This window comes from Muscardinus avellanarius, assembly GCF_963383645.1.
Source record: "Muscardinus avellanarius genome assembly, chromosome: 1".
In the NCBI taxonomy this organism is placed as follows: domain Eukaryota; kingdom Metazoa; phylum Chordata; class Mammalia; order Rodentia; family Gliridae; genus Muscardinus; species Muscardinus avellanarius.
The window spans coordinates 8883077-8902852 of NC_137786.1; the positions used below are offsets into that span (position 1 = coordinate 8883077).

Here is a 19776-nt window from a genome sequence, read left to right on the forward strand (position 1 = left end):
TGGGGGGGGGTGGTTGTTTCCGCCATCGGAGGCTGGCTCGGGAGGCCGGGTCCCGGAGGCCGGCGGGGGGGGCGGGGCCTCGGGGTTGCAGGTTCCGAATCTTTCGCGGCCGGGGTCCGGGCGCGGGGCGAGCACCCCGGGGGTGGGGGGGGGACGGAGCCAGGGACGCCCCGCCCGCCCGCCGCCCGCGGCTCCTCCCACCCGGGCGCTGTCTCCGGTGACTTTCCCCGAGCGCAGCCGCCGGGCGCAGCTCTCCGCGGCTGGGGCTCCCGGGGCGCGGGTGCGGGTGCCCCCCGCCCGGCATGGTGCTGCTGGCCGGGCCCGGGCCGGAGGGCGGCGGGGCGCGCTGCCTGTCCCCGCAGCCGCCGACCCCGGCCCGGGGCGCGCAGCCCGAGGACGAGGAGGGTGAGGACTCCGAGGACGTGTGCCGCCCGCCCGACGCGCGCAGCGTCGCCTCCGAGGACTCCTTCTACCCGCCCGGGGCCGGGGAGCGCGGCGCGGGCGGCAGCCCCGAGGGCGTCCCGGAGGCGGCGGCCCTCCTGCGCAGCCCCGAGGGCGTCCCGGAGGCGGCGACCCTCCTGCGCGCCGCCTGCGCCAACGACCTGGGGCTGCTGCGGGCGCTGCTGCGGCGGGGGCCGCGCGTCGAGGAGGTGCGGGAGACCGACCGCAACGGCAGGGTAAGCGGCCCCGGCCCCCTTCCCTCGCAGCTCTGCCCGAAGCCGCCATCCCGCCTCACCGCGTCTCTCCAGAGTTAACCTCCCCCATCCCTGGAGGCGCCCCGGGCCGGCGCTGGGATGGGGTGACGCCCCCTGGGGGGTCTTTCATCCAGAGCCCTCTCTGCTACTTTCCCCAGCCCCGTGGGAGGCGACCGCCCCTCTGCTCCGCAGGGTCCCCCCCGCCCTGGCCAGCGCCCTGCCGGCCCCCTCGCCCCTCCTGCTGCCCCTTCCTCCGGCCGTCTGGGTTTGGAGGCCACGGCGCCTCCCAAAAGGCGCACACCGGACCTGCGGGTGTGCGCTGGCGGCCCCTCGGTGGGCAGGCGGGCCGCGGAGCGCCCACGCCGTAGGGTCCAGGCTCAGAGAACCAGGGGACGTTCACAGGAAAAGTTGTCTAGGGAAGACCAGAGGAAGCCCGGTGTGCAGCGCCGCCCACCCCTCACGTCCAGGGGGAGCTTCAGGCGGCCGCCCTGGCCCGTCCCCCGTGGTCTCTCCTGGGCGGACGGTGGCGGTTTTCCTCCCCCAGGGTGGGATTCCCACCAGGCGCCGTGGCGCACGCTCGTCATCCCAGCACTGGGAGGCTGAGAATGGGGGATCCCGGTTTGCTGACATCCTCAGCTGCTTAGCGAGGCCCTCCGCAACTCAGACCTTGTTTCAAAATAAAGAATAAAAAATAGGGCTGGGGGTGTAGCTCGGAGCTCGAATGCCCTGGGTTCCATCCCCAGACCCGCAAAAAAAAAAAAAAAAAAAAAAAAATTTTTTTTGATTCCCCGAGTCCCATGGTATCTGCAGAATCCGAATGGCCCACACTGGCAGGCCAGGCTTGTGTTTGAGAGCCCTCAGCTGAGAGAAGATGCTGCTCTCGTTCGGTGCCCGACGCCCTTGGTGTCTGTGAGGCAGGGGTGGCGCCAGCGGTCAGTTCTGAGCCCGCTGGGGAACTCAGGACTGCAGGAAGCCTTCCCTCTGATTCCCGGTGACTTGACACCACGTTTGCACTCGAGGAAAAGCTCCTGCCCCGCGCCGGGCAGGGAGACCCGAGGGGGGTCCCCAGGACCAGCACCTGGGCCTCCCTCGCCCCAGGGGGGGGGTGCAGAGCCCCTCCTAAAGCAGGGGGGCCTCGTGCCCAGCTTCGCTTTCACTTTAACCACGAGTGAGTTTCAGGTGGAGATGTCAGTATCAGGAGCCCCTCCCCTCCTAAAGCTCACAAGGCGCAGGCAGGGTGGTCTCTTCTGTTCTGGGCCACAGAGTGTCTCCAGTAGGCCCGGGTCCCCCCCTCTAAATGCCCCCCCCAAAAAAATCAAAGTTTGAAAACAATTGAGACAAGGTAAACCACTCCGGAGGGACTTGGGCCCCTTTGAAAGCCCCTCCCTCAGCGTAGAGGAGGGGAGGGCCAGGGCGCAGGCGCTAGCTCCAGCCTCCCGCACCTGGCTGCCTCAGTTTCCCTGGCTATGAAAGAGAGATCGTGACAGCCGGAACCTCCCGGGCCGTGCGCCGGCGTGCTCCTGTGCACACAGCTCAGAGAAGCCGGGCTCTGGCTTGCCGTCGGGTTCTGTTTCTCCCTCACCTGCCCGCTCCCAGGAGGGACCACCGCCCCCATGTCAGACAAAGCTCTCCCCGTCTCTGTCTCTGCTTTGCTGTCTTGTCGATGAGGGTGGAGACCCCAGCCCCTTGTCTCTGTGCTTTGAATGTCCTCTATCTGTACCCACAAATAATGATGGCGACCCAGCAGCCAGGGCCTGGCTCTTTTTGCTAGAGATCAGAGGAGCTGGGCTGGAGTGTTCCGCTGGGAGCCGGAGGAGGCTTCCCGGTAGCTTTTCCGTGCTTTGATCAAATAGTTGGAAAAATCTAGCGGCCAAGTCCAGGTGAGCGTCGGGAGGAGAGCGTCGCCGGAGGGTTACTGCCTGGCCACAGGGCGGGTGCTGTAGGAGCCCGGGAAGGACCCAGTGGTCGCTGCGGTGAGGCCGGGCCTGTTAGAGGGGCGCTTCCCACGGAGGCCCCGCGTGAGCATGGAGGGCCATGCCGGGAGCCGGTGGCTCTGAAGGCCGTGCTAGGGGAGAGGGAAGGCGGCGACCGGGTCCCAGTGTTACGGTTTAAATGGTGGGGGCTCTTTTAAATATTCAACTAAAGTTTGTTGAATAGAAAAATTAAAACTAATAGGCAGCTTGGTGCAGCTTTAACAAGTCTTTATTACAAAACCAGTAGAAAGTAGAGAAGGAAAAAGCAGCGTGCTGACCTGCATGCTGGAGAGCCCAAAGTGGAACTCTGGCCCCTTCTCGGGACTCCAGCCTTTAAAAAGATTTTGTATAGGTATCTTCTTATCAGCATTACCAAGGAGTGGGCTAGGAACTTATTTCTTAGGCAGGTGGTATTTATTTATTTTTTTTTTTCCGGACAGTGCACTTACTAAGCGCAGGGTCAGGGATCTACCTGCCTTCTCCCCTCTCGTATTGGGCAGTATGGGTTGCTCATCAACTAGGGTGCTTCGAAGCAGCACACGGAGTTTAGCTTTCCTGCACCCAGGCCGGGTCACAGAGGAGAGGAGGTAAACAGAGGCACTGATCGCCTCTATATAGTTATAGGGCTAAAGGTTTCAATTGGCTCTAAGGCCTTTACTATAGGTTAATCATTAGAGTGAAGGCAAAGACAGAGGGGGACTCTGCATTGTGACAGCGGCCGCCCCTCCCTGCCTGTGCGCCTGCGCAGCACCCAGGCCCTGACTGTATTTTACATTTTGGAAATCAATACCAAAGCAATATGCCAATATGGGCATACTCAGCATGTGAGGCTGGGGGGATGGCCGCAGGTGCCGCTGGGGGAGTTAATCATGGTGTGGGGTGGAGCAGAGGGGATGTGGGAACAATGGCCAGAGAGACCCCTCTGGAGCAGGCCGTGAATGCGTGAATGCCGGCCCAGAGTCGCTGGGCAAAGCTTAGGAAACAGGGCTGGGTGCGGTGGTACACACCCAACAGCTGCTTGGGAGGCTGAGGCTGGAGGATCGCAGGTTCAAGGCCAGCCTGGGCAACTTGGTAAGACTCTGACCCCTCCTTCCCTGCCACAAGAAGAGAGGGCCAACACTGTAACTCAGTGGCAGAGGATTTTTCTAGATTGTCAAGGGTTTGATCCACAATACTGGAATTAAAAAAAAGGGAAGCTGGGCGTGGTGGCGCACGCTTGTGATCCCAGCATTTCAGAGGCTGAGACCACGGAGGATCGAATTTCGTGGCCAGCCTCAGCTACTTAGCAAGGCCCTTTGCAACTCACTGAGACCCTGTTTCAAAATAAAAAATAATACTAAAAAAAAAAGGGCAGGGAGTGTCGCTTGGAGGTAGAATGCCCTTTGCTTTATCCCCAGAATCTCTCTCTCTCTCTCTCTCTCTCTCTCTCTCTCTCTCTCTCTCTCTCTCTCTCTCTCACACACACACACACACACACACACACACAAGGAAAAGTAAAATTGGGAAGCACACTGGTTTCACCACCCTTGGGGCTGTGGTGGGCGTTCCCGACATCACACGGCCTGCTCCTCCCTGCCTGCAGGTGTCTGTTTGAAGGGCAACTTTTCAAACAGCCACTTAAGGCAGCAGCCTTGAGCTGGCTCAGGGCAGTCCAGGTGTTCAGGCATTGGGGACAGAGATTGTAGGTAAGATGATCTGTTGAGAGAAGGTGACCTTTGAGCAAAGAGAAGGTATCTCTGAGAACCTTTAGGCCAGTGCAAAGGCCCTGAGGCAGAAACCTTGTTCTAGTCTTGGTGACAAGTTTATCATGATTAGTGATGGCAGAAAAACTAACTTAAAAAAGGCTGAGAGCTCAGCAGAGTAGAGGTGTTTGCATTAGAGGCAGAGAGACACCTAAGGACCACTTGGGGCCAGCTTAGCAGGAAAACATCCCGGTAACCAGGGATCAGATGTTTTTGTTAAAGAAAACATGTTCTTTCCTGCCTCTTGAGACGGCTAGAATAGGGATGTGGCTCAGCACACGATTTTCCCTCTAAGATATTTATTTCTCTAAAAGGATTGCGAAGCCGGGCGAGGTGGCACACGCTTGTAATCCCAGCGTTTGGGAGGCTGAGACAGGAGGATTGCACAGGTTTGAAGCCAGTCTCAGCTACTTAGTGAGGCCCTTTGCAACTTAGTGAGACCTTGTTTCGAAATAAAGAATAAAAAATAGGGTTGGAGGTGTAACTCAAGGTAGAATACCCAATCCCCAGTACAGGAAATAAAAAAGCGTGATTTAATATGCACCGAGTAAATACCATCACAGTTCTCTGAGAGCGTTGGAAACCCGCTCTCCCCACTGGGGCACTGAGGGCTTTTTCTTAATTCTTATCTTGTATTTTCACTCGAGTTTCACCTTTGCAGCCCTGGTGGCTCTTCATATGGCCGGGAACACAAAGGAAGGGACTTGTGTTGGGTTAATTGTAACACAGGGGCAGTTTGAATGTCAGGAAGCTTCTGGAACAAAGTAGGCCCAGTAATGCTAAGTTTAAAAGGGTGCAGATTCCCTGGAATCCTGCTCCGGCCGGTTTAAATTGCAGGGCTCTTTGGTGACATTTTCTTAACGGCCCCTCGATAGCAGAGCCCTAAGCACACGCCCTGTATGCAGTGTGTCTTTAATCAGGGGCTGACATTCCACTAGTGAGAACGATATTATCTGGAAATATACTTGAGAAAGCCCGGTGTGATGGTGCACACCCGTCATCCCAGTACTTGGGAGGCCAAGAAAGGAGGATCATAGGATTTGAGGCCAGCCTCAGTAACTTAGTAAGACCCTCGGCAACTTAGACCCTGTTTCAAAATAAAAATATAGGCCCGGCGTGGTGGCGCGCGCTTGTAATCCCAGCATTTGGGAGGATCACGGTTCGTGGACAGACTTAGCTACATAGGCCCTTTGCAATTCAGTGAGACCCTGTTTCAAAAATAAAATAAAAGTAAAAGAAATAGAGCTGGGAATGTAGCTCAGAGTCACAATGTTCCTGGGTTCCTTTCCCGGTACTGTTAAAAAAAAAAAAAAAAAAAGGCCAGGGGAGATGGCGCACACTTGGAGATGGCACACACTTGTAATCCCAGCATTTGGAGGCTGAGACCTGAGGATTGCAGTTCATAGACAGCCTCAGCTACTTAGTAAGGCCCTCCGAAACGTAGTGAGACCCTGTTTCAAAATTAAGAATAAGACATAGGGCAGGGGGTGTAGCTCTGAGGTCTAATGCCCCTGGGTTCCATCTCCAGACCTGCAAAGAAAAAAAAAGTAATAATACACTTAAAAGGACGAGGGGTATAGCTTGGAGGTAGCAAGCCCAATAACAAGTAGAAAAAAAGAAGAAGAAAAGAAATATACTTGAGATTTTTTTTCGTCTATGGTGTGTGATTTCCACAGAAAGATTGTAGAAGTGAGGCGTGGTGGTGCACACTTGTAATCCTCCTGTCTTAACCTCCCAAGTACTGGGATCACAAGCGCGTGCCACCACGCCCAGCTCAGATCTGTAATCTTTTTAAACACTTTATTTTGAGGCAGGGTCTGGCTGACTTGTCCAGGTGGTCTTGAACTTGTGGTCCTCCTGCCTCAGCCTCCCGAGTAGCTAGGGCTCAGGTGTGCACCACCTTGCCTGGCTCACAATTTCCTTTGAGATCACATGTCCAATGACCTATGACATCCTGCCGGGTCCACCTCCAAAAGGTCCTGCCACTTCCCGGTGGCATCACCCTGGGAACCAATCCTCGAACACGTAGACCCCGGGGAACGCTCGCCCGAACTGTAGCACCGCACAACCGCTCTGAAACCCCACGGGTGTAGACAGCAGCAAATGCTATGCTCAGGACAGCCCGGCCCTGCTGTCTGAGGTGGGATTCGCTCACGGTGGTCAGTGCAGATGGCGGGGCCAGGCGGGGAGGACCGCTGTCTCCTCCATTAGATCCCCAGCTTCTAGCAGCTTCCAGCAGGCAGGCCGGGCTGGCCCTGCAGGGCAGGGTTCCCAGGGAGCCAGGAGGGCTCAGCGTGGCCCAGGGTCAGTGCCACTTCTGCTGAGGCAAGCCAGAGGCCAGTTCTTCTTTCCAGTGGGAGGGGGCTAGACCCCTCCTCTCCAGGGAGAAGCTGCAAGGTGCTAGACAGAGGGAGGGCCACGGGTTTGAGTCCTTTTTTGGTATTACTGGAGAATGTGCTTAATTGAACATAGAAGCATTCTGCCTCTGAGCAATGCCCCCAGCCCTATTTGATTGTGAAACAGAGTCTCACTAAGTTGCTGAGGCTGGCCTGGAACCCATGGTCCTCCTGCCTCAGCCTCCCAAGTACTGGGATTACCCATGTGCCCCCACCCTGCCCAGCCAGGGCCCATATTTCTAATCAGTCTACCAGGATAAAAGGGTGGGGCTTGGCTAGGGATACCTGATGCACTTTCCCCACGGGGTGTCTCCAGCTGAATCTGACCTCCGCGCATTAGCTGGTGAGCCCGTGTGTGTTGGTTTCAGAAACAGACCGCTGTCTCAGGATTAGAGCTGGCAGGGATTTGGGATGCTTTCTGTCACTGTGACAAAATGCTCAAGGTAATCAACTTAATAAGGAAAAGGTTTTGGCTCCTGGTTTCAGAAGTTTCAGGTCCCTGATCACATGGCCCTGTTTCTTTGGGCCTGTGGTGGTATGCATCATGGCAGGGACACATGGTGGAGGGGGGCTTTTCACTTCAGGACACCCCAGGAAGCCAGGGGAGAGAAGGCATTTGACTGGGGTCCCCACATTCACAGCACCCAGCTTCTTCCTGCTAGTGCCTGCTTCTAAAGATCCCACCACATCTTCACAGCGCTGCAGGCTGCACACTGGCCTTTAGAGGACTTTGAGACTTAAACCCCGCCAGGCAGGGTGGTGCAACTTGTAATCCCAGCATTTCGGAGGCTGAGACTGGGGGATCGCAAGTGAGGCCCTCAGCAACCTAGTGATGAGACCCTGTTTCAAAATAAAGAATAAAAGTCAAGTGTGGTGGCCCACACTTGTAATCCCTGCACTTGGGAGGCTGAGACAGGAGGATCGCACAGGTGCGAAACCAGCCTCAGCTACTTTTAGTGAGAACCTGTTTCCAAATAAAGTATAAAATAGGTCTGGGAGTATAGCCCGGAGGTAGAAAGCCTCTGGGTTCCACCCCCAGTACCTCAAAAAAAAAAAAAAAGGAATAAAACTAGGGCTGGGGGTGTGGGTCAGAGTTAGAATGCCCCTGGGTTCCATCACCAGTACCCCCCCCCCAAACACACACACAGACGTAAAGCATAGCAGAGTTACAGAACCCTTCATTTTGTATCTTGCAAATGTAGGCTTAGGGAGGAGTGGACCTGGATGTCCAGTTCAGCTAATTCAGCTACTCAAGTTTGAGCCCTTTTCAGATTCCAGGTCAGGTCTGTGTGTGTGTGTGTGTGTGTGTGTGTGTGTGTGAGAGAGAGAGAGAGAGAGAGAGAGAGAGAGAGAGAGAGAGAGAGAGAGGAGAGAACATGAACACCGAACACCTAGGGGCATTCTACCTACAAACTATACCCCAGCCCTATTTTTTAATTCTTTATTTTTTTAAATTTTTTATTGGTACACTCTATTCATACATCATATTAGCATAAAAAAACTTTTGTAGACATACATGCACACATCGCCCAGTTAGCCCCTACCCGATCCCCACCCTGTTCCTTCCCCATCCTCCTTCCCATGCTTGGCTTAGTGGTTGACATCTAGTATTGTAGCAATTTATCCAAAATTAACAATGATAATCCCACATAACAGTTTCATTTGTCTGATACCAAGCTTTTGATGACTTAAAGATAACATTTCAATATTTCTTTTTGCTTTCTTTCTTACCAGAGATTATTTTTTTCTTTTTTTTTAGGTGAAACTATCATATATTTATTTATTTTTCAGAAAAAAATCTATCCTAATATGAAATATGGACTCTAGATACCCAAGACAATCTCAAAAAAAGAACAAAGCTAGAAGATGTATATTTTCTGATTTCAAACCATATAAAGCTACAATAATTGAAACAGTGTAGTACTGTTATAAAGACAGATATATAAACCATTAGAGTTAAATAAAAGCCTAGAGATAAATTCTTCCATATATTGTCAAGTTATTTTTGACAAGGTTTCCACGAACATTTGGTAGAAGAAATAATAATAGTTTAACTAAATATTGTTGAAAAATAATAATTACGTGAAAAGAATAAAGTTGGACCCTTACCTAATCCCACATACAAGTATTGACTCAAACTAGATAAAACACCTAAATATAAATCTTAAGACTATAAACTTTTAGGAGAAAATCTGGGTCATAAAACCTCACAACATTGAAGTTGGCAGTGATTTCTTGGATATGATTTCAATGGCACAGGCAACAGAAGAATATACAAACTCCCTAAAAAATAAAAGAAAATATTGTATATCCAAAGACAATGTAAACAGAGTTAAAAGTTACTGATAGAATTGGATAAAATATTTCCAAATGCTATATCTGAAGGTATATTAATATTCCAACTAGAAATCCTAAAAATTAACAACAATAAAGGCAAACAATACAATTTAGAGATAGGTAAAAGACTAACATAAATAATGAATCTCCACAGATAACCAATCTTAGTTGTCTGTTGGATGGAAACTCTTGTTTCTCTGGTTCTGGTGAGTGTTACCTATTTCTTCTTTGTAGTTAATCTCTTTGAGTATTTTCTCTAGTGCTGGTTTTGAAGACATAAATTCCTTCAGTTTCTGTTTGTCATGGAAGCTTCTTATTTCCCCATCTAATTTGATAGAAAGTTTTGCTGGGTAGGAAATTTTTGGCTGGAAGTTGTTTTCTTTCAGAGTTTGGAATATGTTACTCCATGCCCTTCTGGCTCTCATGACTTGGTTTGGGAAGTCTGGAGTGATTCTAATTGGTTTGCCTCTGAATGTCACTTGGCCCTTTGTTTTTGTTGCCTTTAAGATTGTCTGCTTGGCTTCCACATTGGTCATTTTGACAATTATGTGGCGTGGGGATCCTCTTCTCTGATCCTGTCTAAAGGGAGTTCTATAAGTTTCCTGGACCTGTGTATCGACCTCTTGCTCTATGTTTGGAAAATTTTCTGCTATTACTTCCTTGAAGAGATTGTTGATCCCTTTGGTTTCACTTTCTTTTCCCTCCTCTATTCCAATTATTCTTAGGTTAGCTCTCTTAAAATGGGCCCATATTTGTTCAATGTCAGATTCCTGCTGTTGGATTTTTTTTTTCTAAATTAGAAACTATGCGTTCATTTTTGGAGTGATCATCTTCTAAGAGCTAGATTCTGTTCTCCATGTGGTCTAGTCGGTTGTTTGTACTTTGAATTGAGGCCTTTACTTCATTAATTGCATCCTTTATCTCTTTTTGGCTCTCTCTGAGTTCTTTTCGAAGCACCTCTATTATTTCTACAGTTATTTTCCTGATTTGATCTTCTAGAAATCTCTGAATTTCTGTTTTATCAGGTTCTGATGTTGTGGGGTTGTGGGCATTCATTGCTCCATTGTTATTCCTCTTTCCCATGATTTTGGAAGTTTGTGCCTTCTCTGGGTTCTTCCCTTGGGTCACTATGACTTCACTTAAGGTGCTCTGAATCTCGAGTCTGTGGTATCTCAGTCCCCACTACTCCTTTACTGGGTTGTATCGCAGAGTCTCAGACCCTGGGAGTTAATCGAGGCTGCTTTAGACCATGGGGGGTGCCAGGTTGGGTGTTCTCCTATAGTGTGATATCTCTGCCACCGCCGCTCCCCCACTGGGTCAAGTCCCTGAGAGTACAGTACTGGGATTTCTCCTCTAGGGGCCGCAATTTGACTCACTGTTGTTGAGTGCGCAGATGGAGCTGTAGTGGACTCGGTGAATTCGCTGCTGCTGCTGCTGCCACCGATGGCAATATGGCGTCTGCTGTCACGCCCTCGGCCGTGAGGCTGGCGTATTTCTTCTCTGGTTTTGAGCTCTGCTCTGAGTCCCTGCAGGGTGCGCTGAGCCCAGCCTCTGGGAGCTTAAGATGCTCCCTGCGCCAAGAAATCTGCCGAATTCCTCTCGGCTGATCCACAGCAGCTCACCTTGGCTCGCTGCCCGCTTCTCCTCTCTGGGGCCTGGTGGCTGTAGAGTGCGTTGGTCTGGTGTTGTCCGGTGAGCTTGCCGCTACTGCCGGCAGTAAGGCACTGCTGCTGTGTCCTCGGCCGTGAGGCCGGCTTATCTCCTCTCTGGTTCTGAGCTCCGTTCTGAGTTCCCTTCCTCTCTGGAGCCTGGTGCTGCAAGGGAAAATGGCGCCCGCCGCTCCACGCCGCGGCTCTGGCTGCAGCACTGCGGTCTGGTTTCTTTCTGGTGTCTCGTTTTTCCAGCCCTCTTTTTCTCTGTCCCTTGTAATTACATTTTTTGTTTCTCTGCTGATGGTGTTTTCTGGCTATGAAAGGCGCTGATTTTGTGGTAATAGAGATTGGTTGTTAGCGGGGCTCGTAAGCCCCGCTTTTCTCTGTCGCCATCTTCCCGGAACAGGAATAAAGTTCTTTAAATGTTCAAAAAAAGAAAAAAAGAAACAGGGTCTCACTAGGTTGCTGGGGCTGGCCTCAAACCTATGACCCTCTGAAGTACTGGGATTACAGGTGTGGACCACCACACCCAATTTATAATTCTGTACTGTTTGTAGGACTTCAAATTTCCGTTTTCTTTCTCCATCTGTTATGGTTAACTTCTATTTTTCTAAGAAAGTGCCCCATTTTCCCTAAGTTTTAAAATTTCATATAAAATCCCAGGTTCCTTTGGGTCGTCCCTGTCCCCAGAGGCACTCTGTTGCTGAGTTTCCATCCACAGCTGTTTTTATTTTTAATTTTGACCTGAGTCAGCTTTGCTGAACCTGGCCTTGAACTTGCCATGTTCCTGTTTCAGACTCTTGAGTATCTGGGATTGCACATGCTGTTATAAAATGCCTAGTTCCTATGTTTAGAAATTCCTGCTCTTTCTCTTTTTCATGACAGATACTGTCAAAAGTATTTATTCAGAGAATTAATTTTTTTGCTCTGAATCTGTAATCTTTACTCTTTTATCAATTTTTGCTTTTCTTTTTCTTATTTTCTTATGTAAGGTTTATTTTCTCCATAATTTCCCCTCAAAGTATCACTTTTACTTTTCCCCACAAATTTTAATAGGTAGTATTTTTAGTATTGTTCTCTTTTAAATTACATCTCCTCCTCCTCCCCCTCCTCCTCCTCCTCCTCCTCCTCCTCCTCCTCCTCCTCCTCCTCCTCCTTTTCTTCTTTCTTCTTCACCTTGGAGTTATTTAGAATTGTGTTTATGTATTTTAAGCCAGGCCTGGTGATATGATATAAGCCTGTAATTCCAGTACTTAGGAGGCTAAGAGAGGAGGACCACAGGTTTGAGGCCAGCCTCAGCAACTTAGGGAGATCCACGGGAACCTATTAAGACCTTGTTTCAAAATAAAAAATAAAAAAGGCCGAGGGTATAGCTCCGATTAGAATACCTCTGGGTTGACTCCTCAGCAACTCCTTCCTTCAAAGTAAGCTTTATTTAGAAGAAAAAAATTTCACCTAATTTAGAGTACATGATCTTTAACGCTTATGGAGGCTGGTGTGAGAGCCTAGAGGGCCAGTCATTCTGAACTACAACCATGGAACTCTCTAAGGATTTTCTCAGTTAAGTCAAGATGACTCCATAGGCAAGACCGTATGTAATTCTTTTTTATTAAAGGAAAGAAGGTAGAAAGGTTAAATTGAACAAGGAAAATAGGTTTCATTCAAGAAGGTTGGGAAGTAATTCATTTAGCCGGTGGAGTGCACGCGTGCATGTATGTGTGTGTGCACACGTGTGTGCCTGCGCTCACGTGTGCCTGTGAGATGCTAAGAGAGTGTGTGGGCAAGGAAGGGGGTTGATGGGAGCCGCAGGGCCCCGCGCGGCCTGGGGAGACGAGGCTATTTTGGGCTGTGTGTGGAGTGAGTCCCAGGAGCTCCCATTCAGAGGTCTCAGGACGCCCGATTTGAAGATGAAGCCAGGATCTTAAAAATCCTTGAGGTCAACTCCGGGCTGGGGGTGCACACTCGTGATCCCAGTACTTGGGAGGCTGAGAGGGGAGAATTGCAGGTTCAAGGCCAGCCTCAGCAACTTAGTGAGGCCCTATTTCAAAAGAACAGAGAGGGCTGGGTTGTAGGTCAGAGACAGAACCTACGTGCCTTCAGGAAAGTTCCTTGGTGCTGTTGGGTAAAGGCGGTTGAAGGTGGATTTTACTCATTTCTTCTGAGCCAGACAGAGGTGCAGAAACAACGGTGCCAGTAAAGTCCAGTGCGATGCTCGGCCCGGTGGGTGGCACAGCTGGATCCGAGCGCTGGGATTTCAGAGTCGTTTCCAAGTAACTGAAAAATTAATGGATGCTTCCAAAGGCTTATTTGTGCCAGCTCCGCACAAGTTCAGCTCGAAAGTACACACTCACCGGATGTGGTGGCGCATGCCTGTAGCCCCAGTATGTGGGAGACTGAGACGAGAGGATTGCAGGTTCGAGACCAGCCTCAGCAACTTAACCCTTCAGCAATTAGCAAGACTGTTGATAGATAGGGCTGGTGGTGTAGCTTGAAGGTAGAATGCCACTGGGTTTAATCTCCAGTACCCCCAAAAAAGTTCTGTAGCTCAGAAATGATGCCAGTTTCACAGTCTGGCATTGTGAGCAAAGCTTTGTGGAACATTTGTTACTAAGTTTGCTGTTTCAAGGTAATAACAACCTCTAGAAGCCGGTTTCCTGGACTTCTTCCTTTATTTTATACTGTTGCCAAGCAGCTCTTTCATTGACAGTTTAACCAGTAACCAGTTTGCTGTTCACTGAAAGGAGAAAGGAAGCTTGTTTTCCCTTTTACCTGTGGCCTTTCTAGCAACCTCAGTGAGATGGAATTTTATAGATGAAAGTGGGGTCAGACTTAGTGACCCCACTAAAAACATCTAGTGTTATTTTGGGGGGAGGGGTGCCAGGGGAACCCAGAAGGAAGGCGAGCCGGGTGCTGGAACCCCACCACCCCAGTGTGGCCGGTAGCATCTGGGCTAGCCTCAGGGTGCCTCCCCAGTACAGGCTCAGAACCCTTCCCAGGCCAAGTACATCTCAATCCGTGGCTTTTGGGGGGTGGGGAGTGTCTAACTTCCAAAATATACCCCCAGCTCTATTTTTAATTAGTTAACTTTTTTGTGGTTAGAGAATGGAATCCAGGGGCCTTCTACCTCCAGGCTATACCCCCAGCCCAGTTTTATTTTTTTTTATTTTATTTGAAAACAAGGTCTCACAAAGAAGTTGCAGAGGTCCTCACTAAGTTGCTGAGGCTGCCTGCGAACCTCAGTCCTTCTTTCTCAGCCGCCCAAGTACTGGGATTACACACATGCACCAGCATGCCCAGCTCAGTCTGTGTTTTAACAGGGTCTCCAGTTGTATGCACATTGAAGTTTGAGGAGCTCCAGAAAATTTTCTTGGAGCAGACGTTGTGTTTGGTGGTCAAAGATGTGGGCTTAGTGTGGTCATAGCTCCTGGACAAGTCTCTTGGTCTGATGAGCCTCAGATTCCTTTAGATGTGAGACAGGGACACATATTATGAGAATAACATCTTTTATTTTATTTTTTTTCAGTACTGGGGATAGAACCCAAGGGCATTCTACCTTTTTTTTATGAATAGAAGTTCTTTCTTTCTTTCTTTCTTTCTTTCTTTCTTTCTTTCTTTCTTTAATATACATATATTTTGATTGGTGCATTGTAGTCAAACATCACAATGGAATACAAGACTTGCGAGGATATACAAGCACACATCATCCAATTAGCCTTTATCCTATCCCTATCCCATTCCCTCCCCCTCCCTCCATCCCATGCTTGATTGGTGATTAACTTTGATACATTGTTTATGTACATCATTAGTTTTAAAGCGATTCCATCCTCCCCCATCCCATCCCCTCAGATTGGTCACCTTAATTGCTCCTCTATAGGGCCCTTTCTTCAACTAGATCTCCTCCTATTACCTATTTCTTCCTAATTTTTACATTATTAGGGAAAGCATCTGGTTTTTTATTTTCTGTGATATTTCTCTGTGTATGCCGCATTGCAAGTTCTGATCACACTCTTGAAGGCCCCAGCACTGGCCTGGCCACCCGGCAGACTCTGATCCCAGACTCGCTGGCTCCAGCACCGGCCTTGCCTCATGGCGGGCATTCTACCTTTGAGCTATTTTTTAGCTCAAAGCTAGCCCAGCCCTATTTTTTATTCCTTATTTTATTTTATTTTATTTTTTTGTGATACTGGGGATGGAACCCAGGGGCATTCTACCTCCAAGCTACACCCCCAGCCCTATTTTTAACTCTTTATTTTGAAAAATAGGGTCTCAACGATTTGCTGAGGGCCTCACTAAATAGCTGAGGCTGTCCATGAACTGCGACCCTCCTGTCTCAGCCTCCCAAATGCTAGAGTTACAAGCGTGTGCCACCACACCGGGCCTACATCGTCTTCTTCTGAGGTTCTACGGGGAGTAAACTCATAACTTAAACAGCGAGTGTCTGCCCTGAAGTCAACACTCAGGAAACAGAGCTGTGGTTTCTGTGGGTGAATTGATCTCAGAAGGGTTTCCAGGGTGCTGGGCTCCATTTTATCCCAGGAGAAAAGGCAGAAGGACAGTCAGTGTTCAGCCAACAGAGTGACTAAGAAAGCGGCATGTCCAGCAGTGAGGACCCCCCAGCCATCACGAGTGGCAGCAGGGATGTGGTGGGGACGAAGCCGCAGGGGAGAAGACGAGGAGGCGGTGGAAGGGAGCTGGTGCTGCGTCTTGCTGCATCCTGTGAGCACCTGCCGTTCCAGGTGGGTGCAGACCGAGGTGTGGTCCCAGGAAAAAGATCAGAGGCTCGCGGGGCCTTCGGAGGGTGCAGACCCGGGACAGTTGAGTAAGGAGAGCATTTCAGGAGGGAGGGAAGGTGGCCACGACCCTTTCTGTTTCTTGGGGTTAGTGCCGCTTTGCTGGGTGGATTCCCCGAGCTTCCTTTCACTTCTTTGTCTGACGCTGTCGGGGCAGGCGAGCCAAGTGCCTGGCCCTCCCCACTCCACTTAGATCATTTCCTTTTGAACCTTCAGTTTTGGAACTTTCGATCTTGACCAACAATACGCGCCTGCTAAAAATACCGCTGGTGACAAGCCCCTCATCGGCTTTTTTTTTTTTTTGGTGATACTGGGGGTGGAACCCAGGAGCTTTCTACCTCCAGGCTACAGCCCAAATCTATTTTATATTTTATTTGGAAACAGGGTCTCACTAAATTACTGAGAGCCTCTCTAAGTAGCTGAGGCTGGCTTCGAACCTGCGAGATCCTCTTGTTTCAGTCTCCCAAGTACTGCCCCCTGGGATTAGGGTTTTTTCTTTGCTATTGTGGGTAGGTTTCTAGGGAATGATTTTTTTTTTTTTCAGGTCTGGGGATGGAACCCAGGGGCAATATATCTCCAATCTATACCCCCTGACCTATTTTTTATTCTTTATTTTGAAACTGAGTCTCACTAAGTTGCGGAGAGCCTCACTAAGTAGTAGCTGAGGCTGGCTGAGAACCTGCCGTCCTCCTGTCTCAGCCTCCCGAGTGCTGGGATTCTAAGCGTGCGCCACCACGCCCGCCTAGGGACTGCATTTCAGGGTCAGTAGAGTCAGGCACGGTGGAGCTCCGTTGAGACCTTGGAGCCAGCGTGGCGCACCGTGGGGGCCGGTACTTACAGGAGCTGGACATCCCTGCTGAGCATCAGTCTTGGGGGGCCAGACCTTTGGGGGCCTGTTTCATCTGGAGTACAAAGGCCCAGAGCCCAGAAGAGGCCCGTTTCAGAACGCTTGGGAGGCGCTTGATGGGTGCCGTGGATCTGGGGAAGGAAGGAGTGACCGCAGGGTGTCCTGTCACCCCGTGCTTTTCTCTCTTCAGGGTGGGCTGGCCAGCCCATTGCCCAGGCCCCCCAGGTGCTGTGATGGGGAGGGAGGCCACTGTCAGCAGCCAAATATTGGCCCTAGATGGCTGTCAGCTCAACTGGGGTCTTTATCACAGGTGAGAGCCGTCGCCCAGCCTGGGGACGCCAGACAGAGGTGTCATTGGGGATCTTTTGGGAGATGGGAGAGCCCTTGATGGGGGGCTGTGGGAGAAGTGATGGATCTAGGGGTTCCACCTCCACTGATATACCGGAAAAGCAGAGTCCATACGTTTCTTTAAAAAAATCCAAAGCTGGGTGTGGTGGCGCACACTTGTAATCCCAGCACTCGGGAGGCTGAGATAGGAGAATCCAGATTCACGAGGCTCTCTGCAACTCAGACCCTGTTTCAAAATAAAATTAAAAATAGGGCTGGAGGTATAGCTTGGAGATAGAATGCTCCTGGGTTCCATCCCCAGTACAAAAAAAAAAAAAAAAAAAAAAGAGAAAACAAAAAATGCAGCTGGCTGGGTGCAGTGGTGCACACCTGGAATCCCAGTACTCAGGAGGCTGAGACAGGAGGATCACAGATTCAAGGTCAGCCTCCACAACTTAGTGGGAACCTGTTTCAAAATTTTTTAAAATAAAAAGGAATGGAGCTGTAGCTCAAAGGTAGGATGTCCCTGGGCTCAAATCTCCAGGCTCCAAAAGAGAAGGAACAAACAAGTTAAGTTACTTAGGCTAGGTGTGGTAGCACATGTCCGAATCTCTATACTTTGCAAGCTGGACAGGGGAATCTCAGGTCCAAGGCCAGCGTGTGGGAATTCAGTCAGACCCTGCTTCAAAATAAAACGAACAAATGAAAAGGATTTGGGGTGCAGCTCAGAGATTGAACTCCTTTGGGATCAGTACACACACACACACACACACACACACACACACACTGTTATTTAAACACAAGGGAAGCTAGGGTGAACTTGCTTTTAATAGAAATAATAATTTTTAACTGTTGTTGACAACAAATCTAAACCCTTTGGGCTTGTTTGCTGAGAGGCACAAGTGAATTGAGTTAATTTAAAAAACACAGAACCAACCACATCTGTTAGCGGCAGCAATGTGTTATACCTCCATGAATAATTTTATTGGGCCTCCAAGTACTCAAGATATTCCCAACTTATCTTTTTATTCCCTGGTTTTAATTCAGCAGGGAAACATGAAAATAATTAAAAACTCAGCCAGGCGTGGTGACGCACGCTTGTAATCCCAGTATTCGGGAGGCTGAGACAGGAGGATCGTGGTTCGAGGTCAGCCTCAGCTACTTAGTGAGGCCCTCTGCAACTCAGTGAGACCCGGTTTCAAAATAAATAATAAAAAATAGGGCTGGGGGTGTATCTCGGAGGTCGAATGCCCCTGGGTTTCGTCCCTAGACCCGCAAAAAAAAAAAAAGAAAAAAAAAAAAAAGAAAAGAAAAGAATTAAAAACTCATACAATCCTTTGTGTGTGCATGGGCTCCTTCTACCAGTTGGCAAATGGGTTGGTTTGACCTGGGAGTTCTAGAATATACATGAAAGCGCTGAGTTTTAAATCAATAACATGGAAAAAGCTATTGAATAATGACATTTTTTTCCCCAAAGGAATGGGCACTCTGACTTTTACTATGAAAACACAGTATCAAGTGCTGAAGGAATAAAAAGTTGTGTGGTTTGTTTATTTATTTATTTATTGCTGTACTGTGGATGGATCCCAGGGGCATTCTACCTCTGAGCTACATCCCTAGCCCTATTTTTTTTTATTTTTTTATTTTTTAAAATCTGGAAACAGGGTCTCACTTGAGTTGCAGTATAGGAGCTGAGGTGTGTGTGTGTGGGGGGCACTGGGGGTGGAACCCAGGGCCTTTTATACCTCCAGGCTATACTCCCAGACCTATTTTAAACTTTATTTGGAAACAGGGTCTAGCTAAGTTGCTGAGAGCCTCACTAAGTAGCTGAGGCTGGCTTCAAACCTGTGCGATCCTCCTGTCTCGGCCTCCTAAGCGCGGGGATTACAAGCGTGCGCCACCACGCCCGGCCTGCTGTTTTCTTTTTAGCTTATTAAAGCACACTCTTACTGCATTTGCACTTCCAGAATACTTGAGAATTTTGATTTTTTAAGACTCCATTTTCTGAATGTTATAGTTTACTTGCTGAGTTTTTGGTGTTTTGGTTGTTTCTAGACTCTTGCTGTAAACGCTCTGATGGGTACGTATATCTGTTACAGACTCTGAGCACACCTCTAGAGATCAGTCCCTAGACGGTCTACTATTTGACTTGATAATGAGCCTTTTAAAAGCCACCTTACTTTTTAGGAAGTCTATAATAATTTCTCTTCCCACCAGCAGAGCTTGAAATTACCCATTTTTTACATGCTTATTATTGTTATTCTTTGTGGGACTTGTGATTGAACCCACGGGCATTTTACTGCTGAGTGACCACCCCACCCTCTTTATTCTTTACTTTAAAACAGGATTTCTCTAGGTTGCTGAGAGTGGAGTAAGTTGCTGAGACTGGCCTTGAACCCGTCATCCTCCTATCTCAGCCTATTGGGATTAGAGATGTTTGCCACCATGGCTGGTTTAGCATTAATTATTAAAAAATATTGAAATGAGCTGGATATGGTGGCGCACGCTTGTAATCCCAGTATTTGGGAGGCTGAGACAGGAGGATCGCAGTTCCTGGACAGCCTCAGCTACTTAGTGAGACCCTTTGGAACTCAGGGAGACTCTGTTTCAAAATAAAGAATAAAAAGTAGGTCAGGGGATGTAGCTGGGAGGTAGAATGCCCCTGGGTTCCATCCCCAGCACCGCAAAAAAAAAAAAAAAAAAAAATTGAAATGCCTTTGTTTGCCTTTAAATGTCATGGATGCTTATTGTAAAGTATTTAGATAACAGAAATCTAAAATGCCAAAGATGTAAAGAAATCACTGCCCTTTTATCAGCTAGACATAATTACATGTTTGAGGTATAAGTTTAGACACATTTAATGGCAATATGGCACACATAACATTTTCCCACAGCACCGTCGTCCAGTGTCGGCATATCCTGCAGTGCATTCTCTTTTCCCAATCTTTTTATTGATTTAACCTGCGGCTTCCTGTGGATGTCGAGGTTATTTCTAGCACATAATTTAGGAGCGGCAC

General features: G+C 49.3%; 1 protein-coding gene across 2 annotated transcripts in view; it reads left to right on the forward strand.

Annotated features, from left to right (window-relative positions):
• Positions 1-302: 302 nt before the first annotated feature.
• ANKRD33B (ankyrin repeat domain 33B) overlaps positions 303-19776 on the forward strand; it is a gene marked incomplete at both ends in the record, with an annotated part of 81002 nt that continues 61528 nt past the window's right edge. The window contains one exon of one of the 2 annotated variants that reach the window (XM_080719738.1): positions 303-677. In XM_080719738.1, coding sequence (XP_080575864.1) covers positions 303-677 — 375 coding nt within the window. The remainder of the gene's footprint in view (positions 678-19776) is intronic. The other variant, XM_080719739.1, reaches the window with a different exon arrangement.